General features: G+C 46.7%; 2 protein-coding genes across 9 annotated transcripts in view; one reads left to right on the top strand and one right to left on the bottom strand.

Annotated features, from left to right (window-relative positions):
* The window catches only part of LOC104331265 (contactin-4), a 354,067-nt gene extending 351,055 nt beyond the window's left edge, over window positions 1–3,012 (top strand). For all 5 annotated transcript variants that reach the window (XM_075432608.1, XM_075432604.1, XM_075432605.1 and 2 more), the window contains one exon: window positions 1,234–3,012. In XM_075432608.1, the coding sequence (XP_075288723.1) occupies window positions 1,234–1,334 (101 nt within the window). In that variant the 3' untranslated portion in view covers window positions 1,335–3,012. The remainder of the gene's footprint in view (window positions 1–1,233) is intronic.
* Window positions 2,843–23,928, bottom strand: IL5RA (interleukin 5 receptor subunit alpha). Of its 4 annotated transcripts, XM_009936555.2 has the most exons (12): window positions 23,857–23,928; window positions 20,660–20,815; window positions 19,175–19,320; window positions 18,438–18,576; window positions 17,784–17,916; window positions 17,518–17,708; window positions 16,400–16,545; window positions 15,617–15,752; window positions 12,180–12,276; window positions 7,275–7,356; window positions 3,829–6,040; window positions 2,843–3,146 (listed from the first exon to the last, which is right to left on the bottom strand). In XM_009936555.2, exons 2-11 carry the CDS (start codon window positions 20,730–20,732, stop codon window positions 5,948–5,950), a joined length of 1,236 nt encoding a protein of 411 aa, XP_009934857.2. In that variant the 5' UTR covers window positions 20,733–20,815; window positions 23,857–23,928; the 3' UTR covers window positions 2,843–3,146; window positions 3,829–5,947. The 4 variants fall into 4 exon arrangements, with proteins under 4 accessions (XP_009934857.2, XP_075288729.1, XP_075288730.1 ...); XM_075432614.1 differs by lacking the exon at window positions 3,829–6,040; XM_075432615.1 differs by lacking the exons at window positions 2,843–3,146; window positions 3,829–6,040; window positions 7,275–7,356 and adding an exon at window positions 9,160–9,543.
* Between the last annotated feature and the right edge of the window lie 316 nt (window positions 23,929–24,244).

The raw sequence follows: 24,244 nt of genomic DNA, 5'->3' as shown, positions 1-24,244 counted from the left end.
TCACCCCGGGCACCGGCCACGTCGCCTAGCGGGGACGAAGCCGAGCAGGGGCAGGCGGCAGGTCGGGCCATGTCCCGGGTGGGGACCTGACACCCAGGCTGCCGGGACCGGGAGTCCCTCCAGCCCACGCTTCTGCTTTCCACCCGAGTCAAGATGAGCCCAGAAGAAACGCCTTCATAAGCAGTTGTACTTTGATTTAAGATTTCTAGACGCTTCCCACTCTCTTACTCCCGTACTCACATATATATATGTTGAATATATTGTTTCACTGCAATTCGCTATAACAAAATACAAAACGCCGTGTTCAGAGGCTTTTAAATTTATCAGGCTACTGTACAGCCATATTCCATTGTGTGCTGGATGCATAAATATTTATTTAGGGAAATGAGGTTGTGTAGAAGAACAAACAGAAAAGAGAGTGTTTTATTACACAACATTGCTTTTGCAAAATCTCTGTGCCCCATCTCCCATTAATAACGCCACAGTTTATAAGCTGCATTAAATCAGCAGCCTCTGCAATGCAGGAATGTGGCGTTAGAATTACAGCAACGCAAAAAAAACCCAGCTGAGCTCAGGATTATGTGTAAGGCACGCAGAGGAATCAAACCAGCGGGTGCAGGAGAGCGAAGGAGGGCAGGAACACTCCGGTGTGGCTCCACGCAGCCGGCCGCAGAGCTGGGACGAAGATGGTGCCAGGCTGGGGCCGCGACGAGCAGCTGGAGGACAGTAGAATTGTACAGAAAAATAATAGGGAAACGGGGCGTGAGGGAATACAGCTGTGAAAGGGGCCTCGGCGCAGCGGGGCAGGGATTGAAGTTAAGCCAAAAATTGAGCGCGAGCGGCGAAGCCCAGAAAACAGGAGGTCACTGAAAGAGGAGGAGGAGGAGGAAGAATTTCTTCACTCTGAGAGTGACGGAGCACTGGCCCAGGCTGCCCAGGGAGGCTGTGGAGTCTCCTTCTCTGGAGATATTCAAGACCCGCCTGGACCAGGTCCTCTACAACCTACTGTAGGTGACCCTGCTTCGGCAGGGGGTTGGGCTGGGTGACCCACAGAGGTCCCTGCCAACCCCGAACATTCTGTGATTCTGGGACCGACCGCGCGTGGGGTCCGACCGTCCCGCTGCGCCGCATCAGAGGGAGCGGAGTTCAAGTCTTGGGGTGGGGGGACGGACGGTTGGTGAAGGCTGCGCTCTGCGGCGCTGGCTCATCTTCTCCCCTCTCTCCTTTGCTCAGACGCCTACGCTCGAGGGTCCGGCTCGTCGACCTCCAGCGCCTGCACGCTGTCGGCCATCAGCACAATAATGATATCGCTCACAGCTCGGTCCAGTTTATGACAAAAATTACATACAGGACTTCTTGTTTATAATCTAAGCAACATTTAGCTAGTTGTTTTGAAGACACCCAGTACTAAGTAATATTGTGGTTTGAGTACATCTTACTACTGGAAAAATGTTTATGCTTCTTTAGGAATGGCATTATACAGTACTTCCTCAAAGCAAATATAGCTTTGTCTGAAGTTTCCTTGGAAACTCTGCAATGCACTGAAAACATCTGTAATATGATGTTACCAAAGCAGTTTACATATGTCCTTATATGCATATTTTTTATTATATATTTAGTGTTTTATAGAATTTTTTAAAGTTAACATATGATGTAGATATTAATTTTTCCTCTGCTATAAAATGCTATGGACGACATTATCATGAAAATATTGTTTGGAATTTTTTCCTTTACGACTGAGAGTTCAAAGTGGTTCTTAGCAAACTGGCCGCCACTTTCCTGTCCAGTTCTGCAAGGCTGCGCAAGGCAGAGCTGCTCCAGACGGGGTTCGTGGTGCGGCTGCGTGGAATGGCAGGTGACAGCCCTTGTGCTGGATCGAGTGCTTGCAACGCACGAGACGGTACGTTTTACTCGGAGGTCTAAGCAAGACGGACTCGAAACACTCAGCAAGAACACTACAATCTTGAAAAAATACATGAATTTGGGTTGTTTGTGGACTACAGGACACGTAGCTGATGTTCTGGCACCATGCAGCAAGGGTCCGGTTTTACTGTCTTGAAATAGCTTTGGCTTTATCATAATTAGCGTTAAATTGGGTAGGGACGAAGATACCGCAAAGGCACCACTGCCTCCAGTGACCAGAGGAGACAGGCACCCGGCGGAGCGAGCGAACGCCGCCGTTCCCACCTTTGGGTGTCAACCCAGCGAAAGCCACCGCGCCTGGGGGGATTTTTTTCCGCGGCAATTACAGCGCAGCGGCTCCGAGACGCGGAGCTGCCCTGGGCTCGTCGTCCGACCGCGCGCTTGCTCTCCACACTGGGACGCAACTCTTCATCCCTCGTAACTCCGCCGTACAGAGCACGCCTGGGAAGCCCGGCGGCGGAGCCGGCTGTCCGCGGGAGGTGCTGGGGGTCTGCCTTCCCCCAGGAGCTCCTCACCGACGCCCGAACGCAGAACGGAGCCGCGCCGGGCAGCGACAAATCCGCAGCGGAATCGTTCCTCGAAGGGCAGGACAGTTTGTTACTACGGGGTCGTTTTGTAAGTTCACTCAGATGGGATAACGCTGGGCAAAGGCAACGGAATTTTCTATAAAGTTTTCAAGTTTAAATGCGCTGCAGTGGTTTATGATTATTTTTTTTTTCCTGATAGCTTGAATTTGCCTGTAACTTGTCTTTTTTGCTTACAAAATAATACCGTTAACTTTTAGACCTTCTAAATATATTTATTCAGTAACTCATAATCAGGATTCCACTTGTGTAAAAGTCAGGGGTGTTGACCAGAGAAATATTGTCAGTATTTCAAGCTGTGTTCCTTTCTTAGTTTGATATGGTTACTTCTATGTAAAAAAAAAAAAAAAGAAAAACAAAAAAAACACAAAACCAAGAAAAATGGAACAAAAAAAAAGAAGCTTCTGTAGTTTTCTCCCCAGTGTAAATGATATTTATCAGTGATCTAGCAGATGTAATCTTTTTTTAAAGGTATTGGTAATAAATATTCTGTCATTTGTAAAGATACCTGTCTTCCCGGAGCGTTTTTCCTCCACGTTCCATTCTGCCCAGGGACGAATCTCACCACGGGAGTCGGCAGCACCTGCTGAGACTGTCCCTGACGTGAAGCTCAGGAAGAAGGGCTGCTTTGAGTCAAACCTTTGTGGAGCCAGGGGGGAAAAAAAAAAAATCAGTTTATACACCTCTGGTCTAATTCTGCTTCCAAAACTGGGGACAAAGCCTGCGTGGGGGAATCTGGGGTGACGACGTCTGTTTCTGTAGAGCGATGGCCTCTCCCAGCTCATGTGGGCTGGTGCTGTCGAGCGGAGCCGCTGCACCCTGGGAAGCTGGGAGCGGAAAAGAAAGGGAAGAAACGGAAAAAGAGACGAGTGTGGCACTCGCCGTCCCTGCAGCCGAGCCGGACAGGCAGCGGCAGGATGGAGCAGGAGCCGCAGGCAGCGCCGAGCCCGGGGCAAAGCCCCTGCCGGGAGCAGCTCTGTGCCCCTGGTTTTCCATGGGGGTCCCGGCGGATCTGGGGGGCACCGCCTGACGTCGCTGAACCCGCCAGACCCACTTTTCTGATTCTGGTCTTTAGGGGTTAGGTTTCTTTTAGGAAACTGCGTTTTGAAGGAGCAGCACTGCACTTAGCAATCGATGAAGCTGAAAAAGAAAATGGCCCAGTGACACAAAGCGGTGTTTAAGCAGCAAACTTAAAATCGCCGTCTCTAGAGGTGGGTGAGGGGCACGCTCCCGTGGCTGCGTACCGAGTCTGCAGCTGGGTTTAAAGACAAAAAAACCTTGGAATAAGTATTTCTCTGTGCTCTGGGCACAAAACTCATACCTCTGGCCTGGGAGTTTGGGGACAGCCATCTTCCCCGGCGGTGTGGGCTGGCGTAGCGGTGATGACAGCGAGATGCCAGAACACGCTGCCTGTTCTCCGTCGCTGCCCGAGGCGAGGCCGGCGTGCGCCGAGTGTGATGGCCCTGCGTGGGGGTCGTGGTGGGACAGGCGAGGTTCCACCCCCACGGGCTCTCTCCTCGCCGCAGCCGCTTGCGTCGTCTCCCCGTGATGCCCGTCCTTAGCGGTGACACGGAGGAGGAAAAGCCTTTTCCCCCGCAGCTGCCGGCCCGGGAGCGCCTCGGCTGCCAGCCTGCCGCTGCCTTCGCCGGTAAGTGCTGAGCCTTCCCACGGCCAAAGGTACAGCTCAGAGGCAGACTAAATATAGTGTGTTCATCTCTGCAGTACCTTGCCATTAATGGGAATGAAATTATATTTAGAAATCCTATTTATTAGGCCACTTGCAGGCATGACACAAAACACATTACAGTAAATGAATTTTTAGTCTCATTTTTAGGATTTGAATAATGAAATTCTGATTTTAGACTGGGCATCTCAAGTCCATTAAAACCACATGCAGGAGAGACATTTGGGGCACAGACACTGTTCTATTAATGAGCTACACTAATTTTGATGGAGCCATGCTACTTCACCCAGATGAGAACTGGCTCATTTATTATCATTATTTTTAGTCTGTAGCACCTGGGAACTCCGTTACGTTCAGCACCTTCCAAACAATTTACTTGCTGGGTGAAATCTTTCTCTTTATTCTTCATTAATGTCCCTAACCCCCGCTCTGGCCAGCTGGGAGGGCAGGAGGCTTCCTGGAGGCAGAAGGGACTCTGTGAGAACAGGAGAGCTTCGTGGTCCCGAGAGGTCAAAGCCCGACTTGTTCCAGTGCTGTCGGGCAGGAGGTTGGTTTGGTAACCGGCCTTGGGGATTGCACAACATCAGTAAACAAATCACAAACAGCAACCGACGCTGTCCCAAACTCAGTTCATTTAAGATGGAACAACAGATAGAGAAGAAAAACAGGTTTGATGTCGAGCTCGGATTTTCGATATCACCTGGAGGCAGTTGAAGTTGTGCAGGAAGGAGGAGCCCAGCCGCTTGCAGCTCAGAAAGCCTCTTGGAGCACCAAGACGTCCTTGGCACATTTCTTTAATTACAGCACAGCTGAAAACTCTGCAGTCCCAGGCTGGGTTTTGTTTTGTAGGTGCAGTTGAGGAAGTTTATCAGTTTGTTTTTGGTTTTTTTTCCCTTCTTTTATTTTCTCTTTTTTTTTTCCCCCCTTAAGCTTTAATCTCTTATGCCAGCAAGCACAAACGATCCCTTCTTGTCCTTCTGCAGATGCTGCCAGCTGATGGCAAAGGCAAGAGCCTGCAGAGGAGCCTTGGACTGAAAACGAGCCAAGTGGGAGTGCCCGGTGCCTCTGGCAGTGAGTGGCCGAGCGGGATTGGGTGGGCAGGCGCAGGCTCCTCCGCAGCCCACCCATCCCAGCAGCAGTCCCCTGCTCAGCAGGGAGTGTCGGAAGCCCGGGTGAAGCTCTTGGTTCCTCCTGAAATCGGGGTCCTGCAGCACCCAGATTGCGCTCCCGGCCGGCCGCCGTGATCCCCACGCAGGCATCAGCTGTCGCAGCCCCACCAGCTTCACGCGGCCGAAAGCTGGGCACACTTCCGCCCCAGGGAAACCAGGACATTAGAAATGCCTGCTTTCTTCTGCAAACGGCACCAATCTTACAGGAAAGAAGCTTGTTTTACTCTTTTCCATGTATTTGACCCCCTTGCTGGGGCCCACCGTGCTGCCGCGCACAGCGCTCTGCCAAGTCCCAGTTTGCATTTTGCATCTTGATTGTCAGAGTTACTTAAAACGAAGCAAAAATCCCAAAGATTAAGCAGTCAGCCAGAAAAAAAAAAAAGCCATTAGCTCTTTTCCACAAGTTTTTTTTCCTACGCAGCCCTTGCACCGTGTACTTACACCCTGCTTCACCTGGGACTTGGTGTTTAATTGATTACGGTAACGCCGGGCTCCTCGTGGAAGCGCGTCCTCCTCCCCGTCGAACGGCCGCCGCAGCGCAGGTGACCCGAAGGCGGCTGCGGCAACGCGCGCCACCCCGCAGCCTCTCAGAAGACGGAGCCGTCGAGGGCGCTGCCGTAGAGATCCTCGGCGAAGCTGCCCAACTCGGTCTCCGTCTCGCTGGCGCAGGTACGCGCTCTCTGGAAAGCAAACACCGCTCTGAGCTGGGGAGCTGGGAGGGGAGCTGAGGGTACCGACTCCGCCGCAGTCATTGCAGGAGTGGAGTCACGATGCATCCGTTTAAGCCCGCGTTGAATATCCGTTATGAGACAAAAGCTGCACAGCCCTCACTTCACAACAGGTTTTGCAAACCACCGCGTTTTGAGTTGCCACGGCGGCAGCAGGAAGCCTCCAGCCGGCGTCTCCTGCCCGCCCCGAGCTCCCTGCGAACGGCGAGACGGCTGCGTACAAGGCAGCGCTGCTGTCGGTCGCGTGAAACTGCCCCTGCAAGCTCGCCTTTTCTAGCTGCAGTGTGAATCTTTGCTATTTCTCATAGTCTTGTTTGTGATACCCTAAGTCGTGTTATTTTACACCAGTGACTTTAATTAAAAACAGACATATGATAATCTTTTAAGCCTATTTCCTTGACCAGACCATGGAATAAGAACAATGCTCAAACCCTCTTTCTAACAGGGCAAATTAAAATCAAGTTACTGAGCAGCACTTCCCCTGAGCAGACAAAGAGGAGTTTTACCTTATCTGTAAGGCAAATCTATTTATCAGGAAGTAACAGCAAACATAATGAGGCTTAAGATCAGCTTCACTCGAGGAACAAAACATTTCCCATTGCTGGGTTTCAGAAAACAGATCAGCCCTCCAGGACGCACCTCCAGCCCCCGCCGAGGCAGGGCTGTCTGCCTGGCTGTGCCCGGTGGCAGGAGCCACTGCGCTGCCAACGGTACGGCACCGCGCCCCGGGAAACTCGCGGCGTGTTAGAAAAACACTCGGCAACAGCACTTCATCCTTTCGTGCATTTTTAGCCCATCCCAAAACCCTTCATCTACAGACAAGGGCAGCTCCAGAGCTCCGTCCCCAGCAGAGGCGGTGGGCGCGCAGCCGGTGAGAACCCAGCGCAGCAGCCGCGGTGGCAAGAACGGCCTCGCACACCGCTAAGTAGCTCGATGCTGTCCTCCTAGGGCTGTGCACATCCTTACGTTAGCTGCACCCACGCATTTCCCACCTGGGGTGTTTTGCACAGCACATTCAACAACGTAGCCCACATTTAATATTAGAATTTCTGAGAGGTCAGAAGGCTTTAAGTGAGCAAGAACAGGCTGTGTGCTCCCAGCCCTACGGGGGAAGAGCAGCACGCAGCCACAAGCGTTCCTCCTAGTCAAAAAATAAAAAAAAAGAGTGACTAAAATGCTTCATTACCTCGTAGTCGTTGGGGAAGGGATCTCTGAATTTGTTGCTGGGCGTTGGAATTCGTGGAAACAGCTTACTCCACACGTGGTTTCTGCAAAAAACAGCAGGTGAGGGATGTGAAAGAATTGCTTTCTCTGACAGACGACGTACCCAACAAGCAGCTCATGTCTAGCCCTGTGCACCACCAGCCCTCCTGCCCCACACAGTCGTCAGCATCCAACGGCAGCAGCGGGTTCGAAGGGGTGAACGTAACAGATAAAGCTGTGCTGTTCCCACTGGGACACCTGCGGACCCTGGGGAACGTGCGGATGGCACAGAGCCACCTCCCTCGTCAGCCTCTCCCACCGCTGCTGCAGCAGAGCCAGGCTGGAACGTCCAGGCCAAGAGGGCATTGCCACGGCTTCGAACGACCAGCAACAGGCCTGCCTCGGAGAGAAATTCATTGCTCTCATCTGCCTCTTCACGCCCGTCTTCTTCCCAGGGACTCATTGCCAGCTACCTTGTTTGGACGGTCGGGACAGGCTGCTTCTTGCTCAGACTTTGGTTTCTGAACGTCACCTGCCCGTGTCTCATGGTGGGAGAGCAAACCGAGGGAACCAGGAGGAGGCAAGGAACGGGACCAGGGGTGGCTGACAGCAAACAGTTCTGCTCAGCGGCTCAGCGACTCACCCTGCAAACACCTCCTCGCCCGCCTGGCTCAAGCAGACAGGCAGGTGCATTTTTGCGACAGCAAGCGCTGCAGAGTGAAGCTTTTCTTGGCTTCCATACATCCCAGAGTGCAGACTTCACATTCCAACTGCTAAAGTGGATTCACTGTCCCCACCCCTGGAGAGAACGATGTCCAAAGAGGGCCATACTTCAACGGGGACTTGGCCTGGGTGAAGCTCGTAGGGTTTAGCCCCTGCTCCATGGAGCCAACCTGATGCCCGTGGAGCAGAGACACGGCCCCGGCTGCAGCCCTCCGGAGCCCTCGGTGCTGGGACTGCGGGTGCCTCTGCCCCAGTTATTCTGTGACAATTCTCCTGGCCGATGTCTCATTAGCTCAGTGCTTATGTTCTTGTGGCGATTCTTCTTCCAAAGCTTTCCCAGTTCTGTCACGTTTTCTTTTATCCTATTATTCCTCCTCAGCAGGGAGGTGAGGAGCAATAATATTTTCTATCAGTTTGGAGCTAAACCTTCCTGGCTGAGCTGCTGTTGCCTTGAAGGAGACACTGATGCTTCAAATTGATGCTTTGGGGCAGGGAAGGGACACGCCACCGCTTGCACGAGCAAGCTACGGGATGGGTCCCCATTGCTGCACGGGGACGAGGGCTTGCGACGGAGCCGTACAGCCAGCAGGAACACAGGGAGGAAAAGCAGGGTGTGAGCTGGTTTTAGGAGACGTTCGCATCCCCTCTGTTGAAACGCTGACCGCAGTCCAACCTTCGCTGGCTGCGGAGGACGGGTCAAGCTGTGGGTCACCCCCAGCCGAGCGGGTCAGTACCACGGCCTGGGGCTAACTCAGCCGTGGGACCGGGACAACTGCCAGCGTTAACACTGCAGCGCCCGGCATCACCTCCGCCCTCGCCGGCTTTCCTGCCACCGGTGAGGTCTTTGCGACCACGTCCCGGCCAGCCGTGCAAGCGCGGCTGTCTTCACAGCTCCCGCGCCCCGTGAGGTCTCCCAAGCCTTTCAGGAGGAAGGCGCTGGAGGCCACCCGAGTTCGGCTCCATCTGACTTCAGCTCGGAGTGGGGTCTGGATTTCTGCTACTGCCGTGCCACGTAACCACCAAGATTTGGTTTTGTTTGGAACTGGCGCGTTTCTAGTTGTGCTGTTGGTCAGTAAAGGATTTTGATGGAGCCGTATCAAAACCATTTATTGAGTCAGCAAAAAGCACAAGTTACAGGTCGCTTCTGGCACAGAAACACTTGAGGAGAGGTGCACAAATGCCCAGCAGACGTGAGGCAAAAGCACACTTGTGTTCGAGGAGGCTTCTTGCCCCGCAGGTATGAAGGTCTGGGCAGCACGGCGCTGGTGGGGTGGTGACAGTGCCGCCCTCACGATGGTCCTGTTCTTTTTGCAGGATGCTGAAAAGGTGGAGTCGCTCTATTAAATATCTTCTCACAAAGAATGCCCCAGATATCTCCACTTGTCTCTACACGGGTCACAGCAAGCGCTACCTGGACCTCCAGGCTTTGGAAACGGTCCTCAGGACCCTCCTGCCTCAAGTCAGCATTTCAGGGCCTCCAGCTACTGCGCTGCATCTGTCTTGCTGAGATTTGCCACTTTTCCCATGGGCTGTGACATGAAAAGGCCGAAGATAAAGATAAATAAGTAAGAGAACAAGTTCTTCTTTTCCCTCTTCTACTGCCATGTTGAGACTGATAAAATATTTCTTTTCGCAGCATGTCAGAGTGCCTTTTCTCGTGTCTTGCCTCCCCCGAGACTCCCCGTGACATTCTCCAAAGGCCTTCCCTGCAGCGGGCAGCTGGTGACTGCTGGCCCTGGACCCGCGTGGGGTTCAGAAGAGGGGGGTACTTGGTGGAGGTCGGGGTGACCAGGCTGATTCCAGGCTGTGGAAGGCTACTGACTGTCCTCGTGGCAATTAAGTGGAGAGCAGCTGGGAGCAAGCGATTAACGACATCCTCCCGTGGGCTCACCTCCAGGAGAAAATGCTACTCCGAGGCACAGCCGGAGGAAGCACAGCAGATGCTCATTCACGGAGGGCAAACTAGGCAAACATTTGGCTGCGCTTTGTATCAAGACATTAACCCCATCAGCTACTGCAAGAAAGTGAAGGGGAAAGACTACCCAAACTGTCCCACAGGGCCACTTCGCCTCGTAGCATCTCTCCCAGCGGGTGGGCTGTATCTCTGATGCCTGCAGTCACCAGGAAGCACACAGAAAAATTTACAGAACTCTTTGCTGTAATGAAATTCCTTCTAATGGCTTCGAATCGTATGAAATTTGCAGTGATTCTGTGGCTTGAATTGCAGGGTACACATAATAAATTTCCAGGAGCAGTAAAAACCAGGAGCACTAATGAAAGTGTGATCTAGGGAACCTGTTCTATTTTTCTCTTTTTAATATCTGCAGATACAGCAAATGAGCAGGCTAAGCACTGCGTTTCATCTTCTTGCACTTCCTCCCTCCTCCCGGGGCAGGCTGGAGGATCAGAGAGGTGGCAAGGACACTCAGCAAGAAGCAGCTTGGGAAGGGTGGAGTAGAGCTAGAAACTTCATGAGATGCAGTGCAGCAGGCAGATAAAACTTTAATCACTTTGACAAAGATAATAATAAGCCTTTGAGTGCTAGGGAATTACATACTAACCAGGCAGAGAGAAACTCCTAGATGCAACCAATGTAGCATCAAGCAGCTGAACCTGCAAAAGCTGGCTTAAAATTGCTGAATGTATTAAAGTTCATAAAATGCATTAGCACAGCATCTTCAGGCTGGCCCTTGAGTAGAAGTCTTCCCCTACACCTATTTCTTCCCCTATACCTGTTTCAGGATCTCCGCAGGGGCTAACTGCATAGTATCCAAATACCTGCAGAACTCCACAGGAATGCACGGAGCGTTATGACTGCTGCTAACTGGTGTTGGAACTAACTGGTGCTGGTGTTTTGCTGTTCCAAAGAGAGAGCAGAGAGCTGATGAAGACGATGCCGGAGCAGTGGAGGACCTACAGCTACATAGACAGGTCAATCCGTAAAAGAATCAGTGATGCGATTAAGAGCAGTTTGGGGGTTTCAACCAACACATCAAGGCTGCATAGTTGGGAACAAGTGCATACGAAGCACAAGAAGAATAAATCCTCCGGGGAGTTTATCTATCTTGTTCCAAAAAGGATTGCTTATTGAGACCTGCTATGCTCATTAAATTGACTTAAGGACAGGTTAGCACTGACAGCAGACACTGTAGGGAAGTTAGTAACAGTTGTGCTAATATAACATTCCAGTAGACAAGACCTTTATTTGATAAAGGAAATGCAGTATGGAAAGGAAAAGAGCCAAAGACACATCAGGATGACCAATAAATTAAAAGGCATTAAAGAAATTAATGAGAAATTAGCAGAGTCGAGGACAGCACTTACATTACTGGGAGCTGTGTTTATTTTGGACCAATAATTGCTGCTTGCTGCATGTTTCAGGGGAGAAGCTTGTAATTACATTGATTCTTTAATTCTTCATTTATCATTTGCCTAGTCACAGCTACAGAAATCCAAAGTGCATCTGGGTTTCTTCACAGCACATTTGGAGAAGTTTGGCTACATGGCATCTGTTTCTACTACATGGCATCCACAGCCTCTGTATTTAATTAAAAAAAACTAAACAAACAGTTCAAAAACTCAAAGCAAACAATAGCTCTTGCTCCTGATAAGAGGTCAAGAGGAGCAGCAAGCTCAAAGGCACTGCGTTTTCACCTCTTCAGAGCATCTGCCACACTCCTTGATGTCAGCCGAAACCCAGCCTGCATGCCCAGGGCCCAGCAGAGAGCGGAGGGCTGCAGGCCGAGCTGGACCAGACTGAGAAGATGCTGGCCTGTACATTTTAGCCGTGAAAGATGCCCTCAGCGGTGTCACCAGGGCTAAAGACAGAGTCCTCCTGGGGAAACCACCGACCCAAACAGATCCGTTTAAGTGAAAAAACGAGATAAGGACAAATGGATTTTTAACAAATTTGCCTCACTCAGTATATGGTTCTGTTGTTTAATTCGAATAACCTTCTTCCCTCACCAATTTTGCTTAATACTATTATTGATAATTAATGAGGCTGACTATTACTTATTCAGTACTTTCGGTTTGTATAATTATGTTTGAATACCAAACTCAGTGCCTTTTCTTAAAATCAAGCAAAGCTTGTAACATCACCACACACCTGTGGAACACCAAGTCCTTAGTTATACTGTAATTAAAAGATGACGATGATACTTACATTTTGCATATTATAGCAACAAGCAGGAATGTGAAGCACGTGGACACACAAAGCACAGCGAGAATCCAGGCTACGCGATTCTCCATTTTGCTTGGCCCTGAATTTGAAGAAAAAAATAAATTAAATATATTGTTTTAGTGCAGAGTATTTTAAACACGCTCTTACAAAAGACTTAATCAGCTGTTTTGTGTGATTATATTCAGATCACAAATTAACATGCCAGCGATGAAGACTTGGTATCTAGCATTATAAATGAAACACATAGCTTCAAGAATGATTTCAATGAAACTGACTTTCTAATTTCAACAATAAACTTCTTTCATTTGAATGTGGAGAGAAAAGTCGAGAAGTGTGAGGAGCCAGGCCCGCCAGAAGGACGATACAACCCGTTAGCTGCCGTCCCGAGACACGCCAGGCCATGCAGCGAGCACAGGACTGGCACTCAGCAAAGACACTCTTCGCTGATAATCTCAGGCACAAACCGTTTGTTTTGCATTAAACCGTTCATTTCTGCTAATCCTTTCTAGCCAGGAACTGGATTTCTCCGGCTTCCTAAACTTGCCTGTAAAAAAAGACATCAAAACCCCCCATTTTTCTTGTGCGCTGGCTGCTGATACATCTCCTCGGGAAGAATTCCTCTGCTGCCTCTGCCTGTGAGCAGACACAGGTATTTCTGTCAAGGTCAATGTTTCTGTTTCCAAAAGGCATTGCTCAGTGACCGCGACCATTATTGCGTGCCACATTATGCCACATAACAAACACATTTACATTGAACTGCATTTTCAAAAGGTGGCCGAGTCCGTGTGTGCTGACGATAACTACCTGTCCTATGCATCAAGGTGTCAGCACTGCCACTGCCAGGTACTTGAAAGGACATAAATCACCCAGTGGCAGGAGCGCCGAGTTTATTGGTGCTGGAGACAAAGCAATATCCAACTGTGGCCAGATGCGTTTCTGAGGAATGAGGAGCTGAGCCTGCTCTCTCCGCCGATGGCGGCAGTTGTGCGGCAGCCCCGGAGAGCAGCGCGTGGATGACGATGTGAGCGGGGCTGTGTGATCCGTCCTGAGCCTCTGTACCACCCCGATGGGGGCACGCAGCCAACCTTGCAATCACAAACAGGTTAGGATGGTTGATTTTGTCTCCAGGGTTACCACTTCTCTTTCAAGACAATAAGATTTAGGAAGCAGCTGCCAACAAGTTCTGCTTCGTGTAAGTCTTGAGGACAACCGGGGCAGCAAACTGTGGAAAACGGTGAAGTCCCATAAACCAATTCTAAGCTTTCCAAGATGAAGGCTGGGAAGTGTCTCCATTCTCCAAACCAAAAATGGAAGCGTCCTAAGTCTCTTCCATCCTATGGCGGTTGGCAATGGCCCCAAAAAGGCACGATCAAGCAACACGAAGTCTCACTGCAACTCGGAGTAAGGCGTGGGAGAAGCAGCAATCGCAGACGCCGTGCTGTGGCTCTGAGGCTCTGCCCAGGGCTCTCCTCCTCGGGCTTCTCTCCAAGACGTGCCTGAAGGCACCAGCCCAGCCCCACGTGCCACTGCACACCTGCATGAGCCCATCACCTGCCTACTGAGAGGTTTCCACAGAACACATGAAACAGAGGGAACCGAGGAAACTTCCTCAGAGCCACAGAGCAAGGGAGCGGCAACGCTAACGAGAGCGGCTGAAGCACGTACTGAAACCCAGCGACTTCTGCAGTAACCTGTGTTGTGTCAGTGAACTGCAACAAGCCTCTAAAAACTCCTTTCCATAAGATAAATGGAAGTAATTGGACATATCCATGGATATTTTAGGGATTTAAGTAAGTTTTTATGGAATACTAACTTTTTTTTTTTACCATCAGAACGAATTTTCTGTGTTTGATGTGCGCAGTGTGTCAGCAGAGGCGTCCATAACGGTGATGTTTCCAGGTTCCTCGGTCATTGTCATGCTGCGCAGCAGAGACAGCTCCAAAAGTGCTCCGGCTGACACAGAGCGGCCCTCCAGTCTTTCAGCCTTGCTGGGAAAGCAGCATCAGGACAGCACAACTGCGCTGTGAAGTACTTCTCAGCCCCAAACTTGACCCGTGGATCTTTTAAACTGTGAACCCTGGCTGTTCACACGTACCTACAGCTTCACGGATTTGACTCGTATCGGGCTGCCACGTGTAGTTAATGAGGGTGTCCAGCCCATGTGGCGACACTAATGATTTTCATCTAGCTTTGTTTGCCTGTAATGCTTCTAAACAAACTTTTAGAGGCGGCTGGTATCAAGGTGCACTTCCACAACGCCTGCTTTGGCAGCTTATTGCTGCATTTCACAGCGTTTGATCCCCACAGCCCGAGGAAAGAAATCAGAGTTGTGTTTCAGTTTGTAACAAAGTTGGAGGATTGCTGCTACAGGACTGGCAGTCTAGGCCAGTGTTTTTCTCAGGGTACAGGCTCAGAAGAGGTCTCCTGGTCTTAAAGTTGGTCTCATCCAAATAATTCCCAGCTGGTGCATGAAGCAGGTCCAGCTTTTTTAATTAATGAGATGTCTGGTCAGCCCTCCCCACGCCGGGCAAGCAGTTGGGTCGCTGAGCGTGTCTTCCCCAGGCTTGTCAGGAGCCAGGTGGGAAAGCCAAGGGGATGTGTTAAGAGTAAGGCAGCAAAACACCGGCAGATTTAATCATATTCACTAGCAAACAGATCTAAGAGGGAAAAGTGCAGTAAACAGGAGAGTGTTACGGGCTTTATCTTTTTTTTTAGTGAAAACCAGGAAGTTAAGAAACTCGAAAGATAAGAGCAAAGGAGGATGTCGAAGAAGAAACAGTCGATAACGTGCCATGATAAGGAAACTGTTATGTCCAGAAAAACACGTTCAGCAAGCAGGGAACAGAGAACAAAGTGGGGCAAATTATCATGTTCCAAAGATGCTAAAATCATGCTCTTTTTTCTTCACCCCAACATTTAAGACTTCAGATAGCTCCAGTACAGCAATAGTTGACATCATCACTCTAATTAACTTCCAGCACGAACATCACAACGCATGGCAGGGAAACACATGTAAAAACTAAAGAAGCGATAGTTGGAACTAGATGGTCTTCAAGGTCCCTTCCAACCCTTACCATTCTATGATTCTATTATTCTAACTAAAAGGCCCTACCTAGAGCTTAGGCCTTAAGCTGGTTTAAAGCAGTGTCTGAAAACACAAGCATGTAAAAACAAAACACTGTCTAAAAAATCCCTCCATATCTCCTAAAGTTTGCTTGAGAGACTTCTTGTTGTTGTTGTTTTTAATGGAACACAGATTTAACTCCCCTTGGCATTAACAAGTCAGTTTCTTTCCCCAGATACCTATTTTCCTGCTTCTGTTAAAATTACTTGGTGTTGTGCGTGCTCATGATTAGGCAGTATTTGCCTTCCAGCAAGGTAACAACACTCACTACAAGACAGAAACATGTCATTCTTACCAACATAAATAATTTCACTCCAGTCACTCCAAAGTCCTCTCGTAGAACAGACGTGATAATTAGCTCTTACTTGTATGGAATATCTGCTGGTAACATCAATCCGTAATCTGAAGTCGTTTGAGGATATTTTCAATGTCTGTTAGGAAAACAATATTGTACTGTTACAGATTACTTAAGACTAAACAATTCAGAAAACAAACATTAATTGCGTTGATCTTCTTATTTTTTTTAAAACTTCTTTCTAGAGTAGCAGTGAGCATCTGGCCTTGCTTTGGAAGGTCAATCTCTGTTTTTATAGGTGTATTTCCTCTCTTAACACAGCAATATTTCAGGGCAAATTCTTGAAAGATGCCTCATGTTTGCATTCTTACTTAAGACATTTAATGCTGGATTTTCAGAATTGCCCATCCTCCTACTGTTCTGAATCCAGATGCATAAAACTGAGTAACTCCAATTTTTGTCCCTCTGCTTTCCTTGGTCTCTTGGGCAGGGTTTGTTGCAGACAGAAATGATGTCCAGAAAAAGAGCAAAAATACAAAAAGCGATGAGACTTTGGCTTTGCTGAACCCCAGTCACAAATGGGACACAAATTTCACCAAAAGTCCATAGTTTCAAAAATACACTAACGGCGGGTTTTATTTTAAATGTTTTAAAATTTGTAACATATCCATGAATACAAAGACCTTTTCACCAGGTTGCATAAAGGCAAATTCCAGCCATATAGGACAGTCAGCTCAGAGGCAGGAACGCTGTGTAATACTTGGGCATCGGAGAAGCAATTACCTGCTTGTTACCTGACTTCAAGTTGAAGAGGTAAAATTCGTATTCAAAACATTCTTTAGGGAGAGGAGAAACTGGCTTCTCCCATGTGGCCAGGAGATCATTTTGGTCTAAGAATACAGTGACGTTTCTGGGAACATTCACTTTCTCTACAAAAAGAAAACTTTAATGGTAAGTTATTTACAGAGCAAAGTTTAAATACTAGCAATTGGAGCACATTATAACCTGATAGTGTTTCCAAGAAGGACGTATAATCCCTGAATTTATTTCACATTTTGGACAGAAAAGATAAGGATTTAGAAGGAATAACTATATCGGCGAAAATAGTTAAGGGAAAAAACATTGTAAAAATCCATTTATAAGTTTTGGAAAACTAGATTACTAGGAGGGGGATTTAGTACAGTAATTTTCACAGAAGCGTGAAATTAATGATAGAACAGTTAGACAAACTTGCTTTCAGGAAAAAAAGTAGATATAACCAGGAAAGTTACTGAAAACTGGAACAACTTCAAAGGAACGCATCAGCAGCTATTATGGGGATGATTTCTAAGAAGAAGAAAGCACATCAACTGTTTTATCTTAGTGAAGCCATGAAAAAGGGAAATGTTATCTGTTTACAAAAAAAGTGAAAGGCGTGGAACTAATGAAGGAAAAGAAATTATTTGGGTGGATGAAAGATGAAGACAGTCATGGCTGATACCATCTTTTATTCGACAGCCTAATGCCTTTCATTAAAAGGACATGGTTATCTTGAACATCATGCATCTTTCTGCTTCTAAAGAAAGGCTGTAGAAAAAGGTGGTAAAAACTGTACTTGAAGGTATACTGACTAAATCAATTGAAAATGACTATTGGAAAAAATGCATTGGCTAGCAAACAGAATAACTGTATTTTCTAGCTTTTTATTTTTGTATTCTATAATATTAAAATCAAAGTTAGTTAAAACTATCCATTTCTGTCTTCTCATCTCTTCCAATGTCATTAAGATGTTTGTGCAAAACCAGCACTTACTTTCACCTGCATCAAGAACCATTCAATCCGGGAATACTCTCTCACAAAAATCTTCTGACAATGCTGCTAGACATTTTAAATGTTTTTCAAAAAAATTTTATTCTACTCACCAATGGCATTTTGGTTAAACAACTGCTGCAAAGGTTTGATTGCAGCATACTTGCTAGACCCATTAATGTGTATTACAATGAGCTTGTCAAACTCTTCAGGATCAATACGAGTCACTGAAAATCTGCACTCGGTATTCCTGTTCCATTTGTCTTTGATATAATCTTGACATTCTTCAGTGTACATCTCATACCTAAATCAAAATACTTGTGAGACAGGATGCTCTTAAAGAAATCCATTGCTGAGTAAACTGGGAGAAAACACCAACCTGTAAAATAGAAAGTACTCGGTATCTGGTGGTGCCCCTTGGCCAGGAAGCCAGGTGCAATGGAGAGAAACAGTACTAGAGATGGTGATGCGAGTAACACAGGACAAATTAGTGACAGATGTCTCTGGAGCACCTAGAGAGTCAAGGAATTACAAAGCAGAAACAAAAATCTTATTACAAAAGTCATAAGAAAGTCAAGTTGCTAAAACACTTTGATTACAGTCTTTGGTCCATTATATCTATGTCTGTTGTATCCCCTTCTCTTCCGTATCACACAGGTCTATCAGTTACGGATGGATGAAGATTCCCAAACAGCACAAGTAAAGCTGTACCACACAACCCCTTTACATATTTCACACACTCCTCAGGGTGATCTTTTATCATCCTAGTGTGTATGAAAACTGGTTATCTTAGACTTAGCACAGAATTTTTAGAAAATGTTATATGGATTATCCATGTTCTGCACCTCCAGATTGTACTCCAAGCTCCACAGCAGTAGAGAAAGGCCTGGACTAAATAATTTCCTAAGATCAGTGTAGCAGGTAGAGGCGACAATGCTGTGTTTTTCAAGTATTAAACCTGTCACTTTTTGATGTCTGGTCCACAGACTGGGTCAGAAAACAAAATTCAGACCTCCCCTGCATTTCTTCTTACCTGGCAGAGGCGGGAGTTTTTGCTTCACCCACTCACTTCTCATCTCAAGGTCGTTATGGAGAAGTAACGTCCGAAGGTGTGCGGAGAAGCCGTTGTGAAGTGCAACTGTTCGGATACTGTGAGTCTTCTTTGTATCATACTTGAAATGAAGAAGAAAAAAAAAAAAAGGCATCACATGTGATGGAAGCCCAATTAAGGGACCTGCGAAAACTGAACCAGTCTTTGCAAAGAGGCAAACCAGCCAGCTAGCTCAGCTGGTTGTATGAAGCTTGTAAAGCTAGAGAGTACAAATAATCCACACAAGAAGCATGTAAGGTTTCTCATTTAGGACAGCAGGACCCTTATCTTACCAAAAATTTGTCTATAGCATACAGCTGTGATGAAACATGCTCTGACATTTCAGTGGTACCCTGGCATTAATGCGAATTAAGTGAGCTGAGTTGAACGGGGAACGGTATCACTGAAACCCAGTACCCGGCTTCCCCCCAGGATGAACGCTGCAGAGCCTACCCACTGCCAGGCTAACCCTTGTCCCAGGAGCTCCGCACCCATAAGCACAGCTGAAAGGGAATCTCTCCAGTGCCCAAAGTATTTGTTTATGATTAAGAGAATAAGTGATTCGATACGCCAGCCGTTCAGGAGGCACATCACGCCTACCGCACCCTGGTTTGGGGCAACATGTTTAACTCAACGGGAATTTAACCTTCTTAGGATACTGGACTTCTCTTTCATCTTACCTCTTCAGGCACAGGGCTTAGGATTTTCACATCATAACTAATAGGGTAGTTTTTCTGTTCTTGATTAGGGTTTGGTTTCCAGTGTAAAAGTACTTGTGCTAATGCAGAGACTGTAAGGGTGAAGTTAACAGGTGGGAAAACCTGAACTGTAAAGGAGAAAACAGAAATATTCATACCATAGTAATCCAGTGAATTGTTTCGAGCGATAGCTCTTTACAAGCAATGAGCAATACAAGCAAATAATTTCATTTCAATATTACATGCTCTCAAAAGCTTCTTATAAAATGTTTCTAACATTTGAAAAAATCTTTAAATAACAACCAAAACTTCATCAAGCAAGAGTTTACTTAAAACTTCACTTAAAAACTGAATTTTTACAACAGTTTCAACTTGCAAATCACCATGATATATTGCAGTTGGCTTCTTAATTAGGTTCAGGTTTTTCAGCTTGATCCTCATAGTCACATAGACACTGGGCATCTGTACTGAAACAGGGCTGATCAAGCGATCAACTGCAGAAACAATCCTCACCCACACAAAGCTGCCAAGAGTGTAACGCGGGGGCTTTCTAAGAGCAGGCTGACAGCCACAAGAAGTTGTATGGGAGAGAAGAAACAAAACGATGAAGAGAGGAATTAAGCACAAATGGAAGAAAACACAGAAGGATGGGAACGATAATTTAAAATGACAGGGCAAGAGGGATTCCTGGAGCTCATATGGTAATGAGGAAGATCTCATGCTGGGGGAAAATGTTAGCATATAAATAGGAAGGCAATGAAATAATCAATCTACTCCCCTCCAATTCTAGAGTTCTTCAGAGCCTGTCCTCCCCTCACTGCCATCTCCAAGGCAGCTGAGGGACATCAGTCTCCACTTCTCTTCTCCCATGACTTCAACCTTTGATGCCCACAAGTTCAATTTTCAAGCGTGCATTAGGAAAACTGCCTGATGAAGGATCAGAAACCCTCAGTACAAACCTCCCCGAACTGGTTCCCTTGAAATGTTCCTTGCTGAGATGCCCACAAAAAATGTCACCACTCAGGCTGTTGATACCCCAGGATTATGCTAGCGATGCTTTGTCTTGTCATGTTTCTGCAGCTAACTGCAGTTTCGTTCCTGGAGGCCAAATTGCTAGCTGGAATAATGCTTTTGCTCTGGCCGGATTAAATTGTTGACTAAACCAGGCCAGGAACTCCTGGCCAGCCCAGAGGGCAAGTGGCACGGTGCAGTCTGCATCTGCGTGCCTCACGGTTCTTCCCTCTCCAAGCCGAACAGTCCTCGGGCACCGGCTGGGAGTAATCTAAGTGAGGCATGGTGCCCCAGGAAGCGTGTTAACACAGCACGGCCATCTGTGGCCCCGCACTTGTGGCATGCCATGGACTGTTTTATTCACGTGTAGAACAGTGCATTTGACCAACACGTAGAGGGGCCCTGGTCACCCACTGGTGCTGAAGCTACGCGCTGGTAGGAAGGAAGATGCCTTACCTCCTGCAGCTTGAGGTACGTTTGGCCGAACCAAGCTCATAGTCCAAAGGAGGATCAGAAAAACCCTCCTCATGCTGGCCACAACCTTTAGATGGTAAATGGGAACGGCGATGGATCAGCAAATGTGCCTCGTCACCATCTTACAGAGGCTGATAGCTGAAAATGAACACAATCCCGAGCGTTACGCACACAAACCATGGAGCACGGCATATCCACACGATCAAAGGAATGAAACTGCCACCTTGCAGGGGACAGACTCTTCTCCTTTCCTTGCAGGAAAATGCAGCTTGTCGTGGCTAAATTTAATGTAAGTACCACCAACTGCACTTCATTTTGCTCCCTTTGCTTTTGCCGGCCCTCTGAAAAAGCTGCTGGTTTGAAACACTGTCGTGTGTGGATGTTCAGAGCAGCAGTCAGGGACTTAGAGCATCTCTCCACGGAGAGGAGTGAGTCGAGCTCAGGTACACTGCCTTTCAGTAAAGTCCCATTTGCTCCAAGAACAGAAATTACCATATTTTTAGCTGGCGCTATATATAAAATGGCTACTTACTGGAATTTCATTTCCAGTTTCTATTTAAATAAAGCTCGCTAAAGAAACAGCTTCAGTGCTCACCTCAAGGCTAATTCTCCAATGTTAATTTTTTGGTGTAAGAGAAACTATTTTGTTTGTTTCTAATTTAAATGAATGACTATTTTTAATGCTTAAAACCAGCATGTTCGTACGCTTCCTACAGATTGTTTCATGAAGTACCGGGAGAAAAAAAATCTCTGGGTAATCATTCATGTATAACCTAATATAAACAACTTGGAAATACAGAACAGCAGCTTTCCAAAATGTTCTTACCGAAGAGAAATACGCCCTCCCAGCCTAATCACACGACTTCCCTGAGGCACTACAGCGATTGCTTGTATGGAAAATATAATATTTTCAGATGGTAATGAGCACAGAAAGCATCTTTAACCCATCAGTTCTCCCTGAACCTCCAATAAATAACCCAGGGACTGGAAGCACTCCAATTGATCACAGTTGGAGTACTTCTGCTACCCAGTAACTGTTTTTCAAAATGGTGTATGAGTGCCGAGTTCATTAAAGCAACACATAATCTACAATGCTGTGTGTTCCTTAATGACCAGGTCCACTCACTACCTATACTCATATTTTGTATGTATCTTCTGGTCTGCTAGCCAACATGTGCACGAGGCTAACTGAACCCCTGTGTTTGCTAAGGGATTATTCCCGGGGAGTCAGGGTTTGCTTTTACATACGTCTGGTTATTGAAAGACATTTTGGTTCTTCCAAAGTGTGTGTGACTCACAAACTATCAGGTAATTATTATTCACACCATACCTTTATGCCTACACCATATGCCTCCAAGACTATTCCCTATTGCGTTACCATTCATGAAAAGTCTGTTCTTCTGGATTTTCTCACTCGAACACCATACAGACCTCTGCCTCACAAGATTATGTTATTCTGGAGGGCATTATGTGGACTGCAGACAAGTTTACAATGGCACCTGATCTCTGACCACCTCTGCCACACCTATACCGCTTCATCGGATAAAAACTAATTAAAAGAACTGCTAGAACATGACATCCGTTTCCAATATGCTTTTGTACAAATTAGCAGCAGCAGGCTTTCTTTCCTGCTTCAGACAACATCGTATAGCTCTTTTACCTGATGAGACTATTAAATACGCTGACAACTTTTTTCTCCATTTTAAAGTAAAAATTATCAACTTCAAGCCCCTGACAATAAAACTCAGCTTCTCATTTTCATGCTAGCAATAACCCCAGTACAACCCTGGCAAGAAAGGAATCCTGACCTGCGCAGATGTGTGTGCATGTGCTTTTATGCGTGTGTGCACATCTGAATTCCGACCTGCCTATTAATATTGCCCACCATGCTCACTGCAACTCTCCCACCGACCACCTACACCCATACCCAGCAGCCACAAAGCAGTTTCCAGCAGGTTAAGCTCTTGTAATGTGACCCAGGTAGCTCAGCGAGAGAAACAAGAGAACCCACCAAAGGGCATTCCACCCGCACAGGAGAGGGACAGAGGGGCCGGTTGTGCTTCCCCGGCTGCAGCCTTAATCAGACACCAGGTAAAACTACAAGACTTTGGGAACGAAGCTTCATCAGGTCCACTGCTAAAAGAACTCACTTTTTTTTTTTTTTAAAAAAAAAAGGCAATCACTTTAGTACATTATTAAAAAAAAATCTTTGAAGAGCCTCGTGTTTTACAGCTGCTTAGGATTCACACCTACTAACCTGAGTAAGGTCAATAAGCTGGTTTCAGGACTGCTCTGAGTCAGCTGGGTCTCTTTTGGGTTTACTTAAAGTGGGTTTGGCTACCTACACATTTTTTTACTTTGTCCTCAGAAAATAAGGATTCATATTCTTCCTGGGCACACTCTTTTTCCTATACTTTTAAAAAGATCCTAAAGATCAACTTTTCAAAGGTACTTTTGATGTCTAAAAGCATGCAAGCGTTAGACAGATTTAACATTTTTGGAGCAGCAATTTACTGATTTGTAACCGGATATAAAATGTTACTGCAATGCAGATTACTTTTCAATTATTCTCCTTGTTTTTCTTATCAGCTTATCTCTTCCTGCCTGTTTTCAAAAATGCTATTTTTCTTTTTCTTGTTATCACACTAAGATTGAAAGGACAGTTTTTTTGGAAGAGATTTTTCCACAGCTGTGTGAGACCACAACCTATACAAACACCTTGCAGTCTACGATACCCTGTGTGTTTCATGTAAGACATTACTGAAAAGAGAATCAAAGTAAATGTATTGAAGTAAAGATGTTAACTAGTAATCTAGAAGAGGATTACACTCCTCACAAAAATGAGTATACTAAGTTCTCGGGATGAATAAAAGCCTTGATTATATTATGTTTTTGTTATGTGTGGTAAAAACTAATGAGCAAAAGGTAAAGGATATATTATTCCCTTTCTAAAGGGTATGCTCCTTCTCAAAGGACAGCAGAAATCAAACCATAGCAAACAGCCTTACTGACTTTCTTATTTAGAGCTGACGTGTCCCACTGTCTCACAGGCAAGTGGTCAGAAGCAGATTCCAGATGCATTTCTCAGCGTAATGCAAAGCTGACTTGGAAAACCAGGACCTATCAAACAAAGCACAACAGGACAAAACCAAACCGCAACATATATCCCAGGAAGTTACCTGCGGTGTCTCAGAGGTTCTGTGAAGAGTCTGCTCCGTTTGTTCTAATGTCCTCCGGGTCATCTCCCTGTGGGTTTCTTTTATAACTGCTGTCTTTCAAGTGCAAATGTGATAGGTACTTCAGAAATGATGGCAGCTGATAAGTTAGACAAGCATGCATTGAAAAAGGGAACTACAGATTTAACCACAGGACGGAAAGCTCCATACAAACACACAGTTTAGCCCACAGAGGGTTTTACTTCATTTATTGAGGGTTAATTATTTGCCATAGTCTGATCATTCTCTAATAACTTTGCAAGAACAGGAACGTTTAATGACCGACTGCAAAGAAATAACATACAGCCAGCTACCTACTGACCACTGCTGATATCCCAGGTTGTTCTTCCCC

This window comes from Opisthocomus hoazin, chromosome 11, assembly GCF_030867145.1.
Source record: "Opisthocomus hoazin isolate bOpiHoa1 chromosome 11, bOpiHoa1.hap1, whole genome shotgun sequence".
Lineage (NCBI taxonomy): Eukaryota > Metazoa > Chordata > Aves > Opisthocomiformes > Opisthocomidae > Opisthocomus > Opisthocomus hoazin.
Note: the sequence above shows the minus strand (reverse complement) of the source record. Positions and strands in the feature narration are given on the sequence as shown.

What these genes read in the sequence shown, in the direction of transcription:
- IL5RA (XM_009936555.2), bottom strand. Translation starts at nt 20,732, where the DNA reads ATGAGGAGGGTTTTTCTGATCCTCCTTTGGACTATGAGCTTGGTTCGG. An exon ending in TAAGCCCTGTGCCTGAAGAG is followed by an intron (nt 18,577 to 19,174) that starts GTAAGATGAAAG and finishes CTTCATTTCAAG; the next exon opens with TATGATACAAAGAAGACTCA. An exon ending in GTTGCTATAATATGCAAAAT is followed by an intron (nt 7,357 to 12,179) that starts GTAAGTATCATC and finishes TGTTTTTTGCAG; the next exon opens with AAACCACGTGTGGAGTAAGC.